Raw genomic sequence first — 11,211 nt, 5'->3', positions numbered from 1 at the left:
AAACATTACGTCATGAAAATGTACCTGAAAATTCTTGAAAAAACTTGGAATTTTGGTAGTAAAAATGTGTATGAACCCTGAAGCTCCCAGTCACTAGGCTTTTCTGACAGGGTATTTGAAAGTCATCGAGTGACAGATTTAAAAATATGATGTGGGACTACTATACAGTAGTTATTATTATGGATTATAGATAGCAAAACTTAGCGTGTACCCCTTGGTTTTTAGGGTGGTCCAGGAAAATCTCATTTTCAAGGGCTATCTAGCACTTCCTCAAGCCTGGTTTTTACTCGATGTGCCCGCTAGTTTGCTTGAGTGCGCGCAGTGAATGTGATGTCATCGCTGTGTTTGCGAAGGTTCTTTTTGGGTGCACGCAACATGATTTTTTTGAGACTCGAGCGAACAGTGGGCATAGCGCCGCGTTTTTGAATGGAATATAAATCACTTTGAAGACGTTTTGAAGACATTTTGAAAGGAGGATAGGGATAAGTTTGTTAAAGCCAAAAGAGACTATGGCAAAAGTGGAGACCCAGGTACACTATTACAGAATATGTTTTTCCACCATGTATAGGTTTTCCACTTATGTAAAATGTTAAAATTTTGAATTTAAAACAATTTAATAGTTTTAAAACTATAATTAAGGAACAAGTTATTTCTTTGATAATTGGAAATTAAAAATTGAACCAGTTTACAGTATACTGATGCCCTGTTTTTGTAGGCTTTATTGGTGATAATAGTCAGGAATGTTGAACCATTATGGCCTTTTTAGCATAAGTATAGGACAGAAACTAGCCAGATAGTAATGTGTGAATTGTGGAGCTGGCTAAATCTAAAAAATAAAAACAACAAAGAAAAAAATAAATAAATTTGTAAAGTAAACCATGTTCTCATTTATTCATCCATTCATTCATTCATTCATTCATTTTCTTGTCGGCTTAGTCCCTTTATCAATCCGGGGTCCCCACAGCGGAATGAACCGCCAACCCATCCAGCAAGTTTTTACGCAGCGGATGCCCTTCCAGCCGCAACCCATCCCTGGGAACCCATGTTCTGTTGTCATTAATATTTTAATAAACTTTCATAGGTTAAACTGTCTGAGATAGGAACAAAAGCAAGTTATGCATCAAGGATGATAAAAAAAATCATGAATGGTTATAAAAATCCTTAAAATTATTCATATATTTTTTTAAATTAATAAGTGTTAAAAAGTATAAATCCAGCTTAAGGCTGAGGGGTAGAATTGGGATTGGGCCTTACAGTACAGCTGAATGTATTGTTAACCTAGTAACAAACAATAAACAAAGCAAGCATAATGGAGTCACATTGGTGTAATGTTTGCATTAGTGTTTATTCAGCAAATGCATTTCCATTTTTATTATTTGCATGAACATGCATGGTTTCACATTAAAATTTTTTGAAACCATATCAAATGAGCGTAAAAACTTTTGTACATGAAGGGAATTTTGTTCAAAATTTTGCATTCCCATAACTAATTTCTCATGTAAATATCAAAATGCACATTAACACAGGGTGATGAAAACCCAACTAGTAACTTGCAGTAAAAAAGCTGACATACCAGAACATCAAATTCACAATGATATGCTTTTTTACAGATGATTTGTGTTTTTATATGCATTCACTCCAATGTTATAGGTCTTTAAACTATTTTAGTGTTGTTAACTAACTCTACTGTCATTGTGTTGAGCCAATTCATATACTAGAGTCTTGTGCATGTATAGATATCAAATCAATGTTGAATGTAGATGCACAGTCAACATCCTCTAGAGCATGGGTGTCAAAACCAGTTCCAGGAGGGCTGCAGCTCTGCGCAGTTTAGCTTTAACTCTATTTAAACACACCTGAACAAACTAACTGATTCCTTCAGGCTTGTTTGAAACCTAAAGGTAAGTAAGTTGAAGCAGGGTTGGAACTAAAGTGCGCAGAGCTGCGGCCCTCCAGGAACTGGATTTGACACCTCTGCTCTAGAGTCTTCACAGACTGTTTGACTGTTCCAATATGGTGGACAGCTTGCATATAGCAGTCAACAGAAATGCCCTGTAATAAGGTGTAGATGTACAGAATGTTTTTCTATGATTGACAGGATTTTTCTGATTGGATTATAGACTAAATCAGGGGTGTCAAAATTAGTTCCTGGAGGGGTGTAGCTCTGCAAAGTTTAGCTCCAGCCCCGTGTTGAAGCACCAATCTGTATGTATCAAACAAGCTTAAAGTACTTAATTATGTTGATCAGGTATGTTAAATAGGGGTTATATTTAAACTGTGCAGAGCTGCGGCTCTCCAGGAACTAGCCACTTGTGGACTAGATAATCAAGGTTGATGATAATGTGATGCTTAATGTGATTCAAATGCGCTTGCTAAAGCATTGCTACGACATTCTTAGGCCATTTCCACAGGTATATTTATAAGCCTTGCGTTTGCCTTGAACGTGCAGAATTGGCCTCAATCCCATCTTCTGCATTTGGTGTAAACCCAGCTGTCTTGGCCAAGACAAACAGTGAGAAAACATCCCCCACATCTAATTATCAGACTTTGATTGGATTACTAAAACCATTTTTTCAAATAATTAGCTTACGTGGATTCATTGTTCAATTATATCATTCATTCATTTTCTTGTCGGCTTAGTCTCTTTATTAATCCGGGGTCGCCACAGCGGAATGAACTGCCAACTTATCCAGCAAGTTTTTACGCAGCGGATGCCCGTCCAGCCGCAATCCATCTCTGGGAAACATTTACACACACATTCACTCACACACTCATACACTATGGACAATTTAGCCTACCCAATTAAACTGTACAGCATGTTTTTGGACAGGGAGGGAGGCAGGAAGAACATGCAAACTCCACACAGAAACGCCAACTGAGCCCAGGTTCGAACCAGCGACCTTCTTGCTGTGAGGCGACAGCACGACCTACTGTGCCACTGCCTCGCACGTGTTTAATTATATGTGCAAGCAAAATAAACATTGCATATTTTGATCTCACACAGACTTTAAGGTGTTATTCTGAGGTGTAGATTGTTAATATATGGTTGCTATGCATTCTGGGTGGTTGTTAGGGTGATGCTTGCTCACCTTTTTTGTCATTCTGGTCCTATTGTAGCGCTTCAATGAAAGTTTAATCATTTCTTCCCCTTTTTTTAGCCACCAGTAGAAAATCGAAAGTTTAATCACTTTGAAAACTATTAGCACACCTCGCCTCTCTAAATCCACACCTCCGACTATGTTCAATGCTTGCTTTTGTATTGGATTTAATAAGAAGGAACCTAACTCTCTAGTAGCTTTTGCATTTGTATGGGCTAAGAAACAGATATCGCAAGGAGTAGAGACTGCACTGCACTGCTGCTCAGAATACACAATCGGGCTCTCAAGTCACTGTATTTCACAAATCTGAAACCACCGGCTCATTGCTGCTTTTTCTGAGGTTGTAAAGGTTTTATGTATTGAGCTCTGGAAACTGCATTGTAGGCTTAATAAGAGCTTTAGTACTGAGACTTCTAGCTGCCTTCTCACTCACTACGGGCCCGTGGTGTGATTTTTTAAAAAAAAAATTTTATACACTTATGTTATGAGAAATGCGTGGAATGCTTTTACTGAATTGGTGGTTCTTCTTGTTTATTTAATATTAAATTTTTAATTTAGGTTTTTTGCTCTTGGCTGGATATAGTGTTACTGAACAGGTGTGAGAGATCATGGTCTGCATTCAATTTGAAAACTCGCCATGATCTCTCACACACATTTTAAATGCATTGCAGAGAGACCTGTAAAAGACTAAAATTTTCTAATATGCATTACTTTTCATTACTTGCATGAATGTCTAGCATTTATTTTCTTTAGATTTGGCATAACAACATGACATGTGGTTTTTACCTGGTCCAAGTTGGTGCTTAGCTGTGAGTTGGAGTGCAAAATATTGGCAAAAAAAAAGACACCTACTGTAAATGAATGTTTAATTGAACAGTCTTATTTGTTCAAAATAGCTGATTTATTTACAAATTAAGCAACTGTAATTATAATCAGATCATTGCGTCATTGACTCAAGTGATTGAAAGAGTGAAACATCAGAAATGTCAGCTTGCTTTGAAGTATTTTTGGTTACACTTTACTAGAAAGGGTGTTCATAAGCCTTTTTAAATGTATAACGATGACATGACACGTCTTAAATGTGAATGAGATTTTATCCATGATTATGACAATTGACATCAGGGGCTCTATTTTAACGATCTAGGCACAAAGTTTAAAGCACACGACGTAAAAGCATTAAGGGCGCATTTGAATCCACTTTTACTTTTTTAGGGATGGAAAATTACGCTTTGCATTGTAGTGCATGGTCTAACAGGTTTGTGCTTATTCTCTTAATGAGTTATAGGTGTGTTTTGAGAACAAACCAATCAGAGTCTTAACTAATATTCCCTTTAAGATTCAGTTGTGTTGCTCCATGGCGCATTTGCTATTTACATGGTTGACTTTGTAAGTGGAAAAACTGAATGCTTTACTAGCGAGAAACCATTCAAACAAACCATCTGCAGAGCAAGGATAAAGAATGAGCCTCCTCCATTTGGCCTCTTTCTCTCATTCGTGAAGTAGGAAAATAGTGTTGGAAGCGCTCCGCTGAGTGAATCCATGAGCCTACATAATTAATTTTGTATAAGTGCAAAGATTTGTTTCAAATCTATTTCTAAATTCAGTTCTACTTTCCAGCAAACAAATAAATGAACCATAATAACGCAATGCTATCAAAAAAATGAGTTATATCTAAACACACGTCCTATGCCCTATAAACCTGACAGGTGAACAAATTTAAGCTTGTTTTTACCTAAACAAATATAAATATGCATATAATAAAAAAACACTGCTACTAACAGTAACATTACACAAAAAGCTAATTTTCATGAATAAACTGAAAAAAAAAAACCTGACATGAAGAAGGCATACAGACAGTGGCTTTTATATTTATGTAGAAAATAATAATTTTAGTAAAATTTTATTCCTTTAAATCTTTTTTCATTTGTAAAGATATTTGGATACTGCTATACATTCTGTGTGAATTAAGCAATTTGAAAGTGTTTAAGGCGCACAACTGCTTTCAACTGCTTTCAGTTTTTAGTCTCTCAAAATATGCGTCTAACACACCTCTTTTATAGACCGAAACACCCATGAGTCCACAAAGCGGCGTAATTGGATTTGCTATTTAAACAACATAGTGCAAATTGGGAAAATTACTATTGTCATGAAAACTTGGCATTAACAAGACAACATAACATGTCATAAATTTTTCATAAATATGATTTATTTTCCTGATCATTTTTTCAGTGGAACAAACTGGATTTGTCATTAAAATGTCTAATTAAAAGTGTCATTGCTCTATCAAATCATTTTAAGAGTGTCATTAACATATAGTGACATTTTAATGACAAATTCAGCATGTTTATGACAGGTTTTGTTGTCTTGGTAATGTCAAGTTGTCATAAAGTCGTCAAAAATAAGTTGTGATGTATTTGTTTATGTTAAGTTGTCATATTCTAATATTTATGACAACATATACTACTTAAACCCACATAGCTATATTTTTAAAGTACATAATAAACTATTGCACACCAGCTTGATCAAATGTTATGATCAACTGGTGGCTGGCTTGTTCCTGGCTCTTGGCGATCCTGGTTCTTAACTTATTAGGAGGCATGAGTCAAAATAAAACCATTTTTGTATGCAGCTTCTGACAAATTCATTATGGAAATTATGAATCATCATTTTCTTTTTCTTTTCTTTTTTTTTAATTTAGTCCCAGAGGCGAGGATTCTTCAAGATGCCCAGCTTTCGACTTTTCTCCAGACATAACGGTGAACAGGTAAATCACTTTGGTAATGTTTTTGGTGATTTTTCTTTTTTTTTTCCTTTTTGTCATGCCTCTCTGTGCCAGCATGACGGCATCGAAAACGAAAAGCTAAAGCTCAATTTCATTCTTCTAAGAACTCTGAATAAACAGTGTAATGCCTAATTGAACGTGTATGTTTATTCAGGATGGCGTGTTCAGAATGAGTCTGTCTCCTGATGGCACCATTCTGGCTGTGATCCACTTCTCTGGCAGTCTCAGTCTCTGGGATATTCCATCATTCAAACTGAGAGGCAGCTGGAAACAAGAGGAGCAAGTAATAAAATTTGTGTGTGTGGGTGTGCGTGTGCATGTGTGTTTGTTTTTGTGTTATATTTCAGAGATCTAAAACGGAAGTGTATACTTTTCTGCACCATTATTTTTTTCATTGATTGGATTGCAAAGACAAGGTTTTACATACACTCTACTTGCTTGCTATTGGTCAAGCAATCAGATAGGTAGCCACACCCTTAAACTCAGACCATTGGTTGAGACGGTGTTGCCATGCAGGGCTGGTCGGATTCTTTAATAAAATGGTCTTTTGAAATCACCACAATATTTAGACTTTGCAGGGTAATCACTGTGCATTGGCTGGCCTGTGGTTGTCCCTAAAGCTGTCTCCGCATATTAACATCACCAGGAAATCAATCTTTACATTGCATATTTTCATGTAGCTTTGCAGTTGTTTATGATAAATAGAAATTATTTGTCTCTGCACACTATTTTGTAAAAAATCTTCAATCAAAAACAGTTTAACTAATTGTCCCCTCCTGAGGTATTTCACAGTTAAATGGAATTGCATCGGTTAACAAATAACAATAATACAAAAATTTAATCGTCTGTCTGAATAACAAAAAAATGTTTGTTTTCAAACAAGTTTATTTTCATTTTTAGACAACACAATACCAACATTGAAATCAATATTTGGTGAAATAACCTTGATTTTTCAGTCACAACTAATAAAAACATTTGGTATTCTCACCTATTCTCATGTTCTGAAAAATAAATAAAAGAAAAAAAAATCTAAAAAAAAATATTTTGTTATATTACTAAAAATGACTTTGCTGGTTATTTAAACTAGTTATTTAAAATGACTTGAAACAACACACTCCTTCCTTTTTTTTTTTTTTTTTTGAAGGGTGACAACTTAATCATTTTTACAAATTTAAGTGGATTAAACATAAAATAACTAAGTTAAAGGATGGAATTGAAGGAGTTGTGTGGAAACCAGCAGGGCTAAAATCACGATATAGTGTTTCACATCATTCGGTATCGTTAATTATTGAATATTAGGAATTATTGAATGTTAAGGAATATTAGGGTTTTTATTTATTTAACCACTTTATTGTAATTTACTAACATTACTAAGACAAATAGTCAAAAATAAACAAAAATATCTCTTCTCTTATAATAAAATAAACAAAAGTGTTAAAGAAATTATTACACTTGTGCAATGGTAAAGTGTAAACGCTGAACAAAGCAAACTATAAGGTGTCAATAACTAGAATAATGAAACAGTAAATGATAACAAATCTTTCAGATGTAGTACTAGTGACTGGGATGCACAAGAAAAGAAACCAAAAAGCCACTCTGGCGACATCCTTGAATATTCATTATTTTTGATGCACTCATTTTCGCGTGTGTTATTCTGTCCTGAGGTGGCTATTACAAAACCCAAACTGAGTTTGTTCACATATTGCTTCTAAAAGCAGGTGAAAAGTAAGCGAGAGGATTCCTTTACAATTTTTTATGTGCTTTTTGCTCGCGTGAGGATGACAAACGGACAAACCATTGCTGTGATTCTGATACAAGTTTTTATTTATAAAGAGAATTAAAAAGCACTGCAGTGTTTGAGTGTGCTGTGTTTGTCTGAGGTAATTAGTCTACCATTATTACCAAAACGTCTATATTATATACAAAGTGTAAGGCAGATTGGTAAATTCTACTTGCATGAATCGCGGTGCACTTGTGGCATACTGGAAAGTTGAGATGTTTTCAACTAGGTGTGAAAAAGCGAGCATGACACGTGTGCGTCACCACGATTGGAAGTAACCCTTATTGCCATTTTTCCAAGGTGCACGCTCAGCAACCACATTTTAATTAAACTATAGTACTTCATACCAATACGTTATACCAAACTTTTTTTTTTTTTTTTATGATATCAACAATGGTGTTTGATCAATAAATACAGATTCCATTTCATCAGCCAAGTCCTAGAACCCAGCATTATTTACAGCAGGGGGGTTTCTTGGAGAGCATGGGGTTTCCTGAAGAGTTTAGCTTCAATCCTAATCAAACATACCTAAACCAGCTATCAAGCTCCTACCAGATATACTATAAACTTCCTGGCAGGTGTGTTGAAGCTAGTTGGAGCTAAACTCAGCTGGACACCGGCCCTCCAGGACCATATTTGGACACCCGTGATTTACAGTGATTAAAGGCAATGTTATCAGACCTTGATTGTTATTATTTTTTAATAGTGTAAAACAGCAAAAAGCTTATAGAAATCAAAATATGGAAAGGCTTTAATATGGCTTTCTGGGGCACAGCTAGAAAAGAATGCACCTTTTAACAATGTCATAAAATGATTTGTTTGTTCTTGTCTATGCATGTTTGTGCGTCTATTTCTCTCTTTGTGTCACCTGAAGCTCAGACTTGCGATATCATGCTGCTCCATTCAACTGATTTACCCACAATTTTGTGTTCGGCATATGTTTTGACACTTCAGATAAAAAACACCCCAGCAATCCTCTTTTACCCTCTCTTTTGCTTTCTTTTTCATTCAGCCGGGCTTTGACGAGATCAACCCAGAATGGAAGACTTCACTGGAGAAGAGAAAAAAGATAAAAGGTAGCCGGACCCACAACCTTTCAAACGGTGTATCTAGTTCTACTCATACCTAGTGCTATTAATTATGTAGTGAGTCCAGACAGAGGCGGTGGGAGGCAGAAGAATGCTTTAATAAAGCGCTGTGTCTTGTGTCTTTGTGGAGAGGCGTTCAATTCAGACAGTGACATTTTGATTGTGGGTTTAGATCACACGTTTTCATAAAGCTTGTCTGTCGTCTTGTTCTCGGTTTGTGCTTTATTCTTTGAAAACGATGGCTTTAAATCAGCTGTAACGTTTAGATTCAGAATAGTGACTTTTAAATGAATGAATGTCTGAGAAATGTTTAATTTATTTTATTCTGTTTTTCTTATTCTTATGCCCACGTAATGTTTGCTTAAAATGACAATTCTGCAATGTCACTTATGTAAGGTGTATCTGTTAGCAAATAACAGCAATTCATCACTCCAATCACTTCCCAATGGGAAAATACAGTTTTATTCTACATATTCTCTCTTCTTTAAATATATGAAACAATAGGACACTGAATTATTTATTTTTGAGTGTTATTTTTTAAATTAAATTTCAATAAAAAAAAAATTTATTTAAATAAAATTATTTAATTAAAATTAATATTTTTTTGTTTGCATCGAATAATATTAAAAGGTTGAATTTTTTCTGACATATAAATATTATTTGGACCAGATAAATCAGTGTTTCTCAACCATGTTCCGGGAAGAGCACAAACACTGCATGTTTTAGATGTCTCATTTGTCTGCAGGGTGTCTGCGGGGTCTTAAAATGTCTTAAATTTAAAAAAGTTAAATTCACTGAAATATAGTCTTGTAGGTCTTAAATCATTTTAAATGAGTCTAAATTTTCCTTTGTTTATGTGAAGCTACCCAATTGATCCAACACACATTAAATCAACAATACAGCTCAACCTTTAGCTAAACTATTCATAAATAATATTATAACAGCCTGCTGTGCATACATTTATCTTTTAAAGAGTTTTTATTAAGTTATGTTGAAAAAAAAACTATGTATACAATTAAGGTGTGATAAGTAATTAGAATTTTTTTTTTCTCTGCAAGGCCGATTTAAAAAAAAAATCATTGGCGTTTAGCCTTTTATAAGTCAGAAATTTTATTCTTCACTCTTGGTACTAAAAAGGTCTTAAAGTCTTACATTTGACCTGGTGAAACCTGCAGAAACCCTGGTTTGTGACACCCATTTCTGGTTTTTCAGTCTCTGCTAATGAGCTGGTGATCTGAATCAGGTGTGTTTGGTTAAGGAGTCTTGGAAAATTGTGCTGAGCTGGTGGTCCTCCAGGAATGTGGTTGAGAAACAGTGGTATGAGTAACAGTGATCCAACACTGATTTTAATTTTATCAAAAATAATTAATTTTTATTTGCATGAGATAATATTAAAAGGTGTTATGCTTTCAGACACGTAACTAATATTTTTACACAGCATAAATAATAGAGTGATCGAACACTTGTACGGCAAAATCAAGTTTCATTCTACATATTCTCTCTTTCATTATGTACATAAAAAAATTAGGATACAAAAAAGAAAAAAAACTTTAGTTGTGCAATATAGTGGCTTAGTGCTCAGCACTGTCAGCTCACAGCAAAAAGGTCGCTGGTTCAGGTCCCAGCTGGGTCAGTTGGCATTTCTTGGTGGAGTTTGCCTGTTCATGTTCTGTGTTTGTCTGTTTGTAGTCTATGTGTGTGAATAAGTGTATGGGTGTTGCCTATTACTGGGCTGCAGCTGGAAGGGCATCTGCTGTGTAAAACGTATGCTGGATAATTTGGCGGTTCATTCCGCTGTGGTGACCCCTGATGAATACTAAGCTGAAGGAAAATGAATGAAAGAATGCAAAAAATTTATTCAAATTCCCTTTAGATTAATGATTTAAAGTTGTGTTTTGAGTGTTTTTTTTTTATTAAATTGAAATTTAACTAAAATTAATAATTTTTTGCATGAAATAATATTAAAAGGTGCTATATCTTTATACAGTGATACCATTTTTTTATTTTCTTTACGTCTTAAAATGTAGAAATCAATTTATTTTGTAGAGTTACCTTGAAATATATATAGATTCAGGAATTTTTCACAGTATGTCTGATAATATTTTTTCTTCTGGAAAAAGTCTTATTTGTTTTATTTTTTTAAAAGTTTTTATGAACTATTTTAGGGTCAATAATATCAGCCCCTTTAAGCCGTTTTTTCGACTGTCTACAGAACAAACCATAATTATACAATAACTTGTTTAATTACCCTAACATGCCTAGTTAACCTTAACCTAGTTAAGCCTTTAAATGTCACTTTAAGCTGTATAGAAGTGCCTTGAAAAATATCTAGTAAAATAATATTTACTGTCACCATTTATTCATTCATTTTCTTGTCGGCTTAGTCCTTTTATTAATCCAGGGTCGCCACAGCGGAATGAACCGCCAACTTATCCAGCAGGTTTTTACGCAGCGGATGCCCTT

General features: G+C 34.8%; 1 protein-coding gene across 8 annotated transcripts in view; it reads left to right on the top strand.

Moving 5' to 3' along the window:
* The window catches only part of nbas (NBAS subunit of NRZ tethering complex), a 378,312-nt gene that overhangs the window by 22,170 nt on the left and 344,931 nt on the right, over positions 1-11,211 (top strand). For all 8 annotated transcript variants that reach the window (XR_015517670.1, XR_015517668.1, XR_015517669.1 and 5 more), the window contains exons 11-13: positions 5,797-5,862; positions 6,035-6,163; positions 8,673-8,736. Coding sequence is in view for 4 of the 8 variants with exons in the window: in XM_087297010.1 (XP_087153136.1) it covers positions 5,797-5,862; positions 6,035-6,163; positions 8,673-8,736 (259 nt within the window). In the remaining 4 variants the exon portion in view is untranslated. The remainder of the gene's footprint in view (positions 1-5,796; positions 5,863-6,034; positions 6,164-8,672; positions 8,737-11,211) is intronic.

The sequence above is a fragment of the Danio rerio genome, chromosome 20, assembly GCF_052040795.2.
Source record: "Danio rerio strain M-AB ecotype USA chromosome 20, GRCz13ab, whole genome shotgun sequence".
NCBI lineage: Eukaryota > Metazoa > Chordata > Actinopteri > Cypriniformes > Danionidae > Danio > Danio rerio.
The sequence above is the reverse complement of the archived record's forward strand: the minus strand, read 5'-3'. Positions and strand labels throughout refer to the sequence as shown.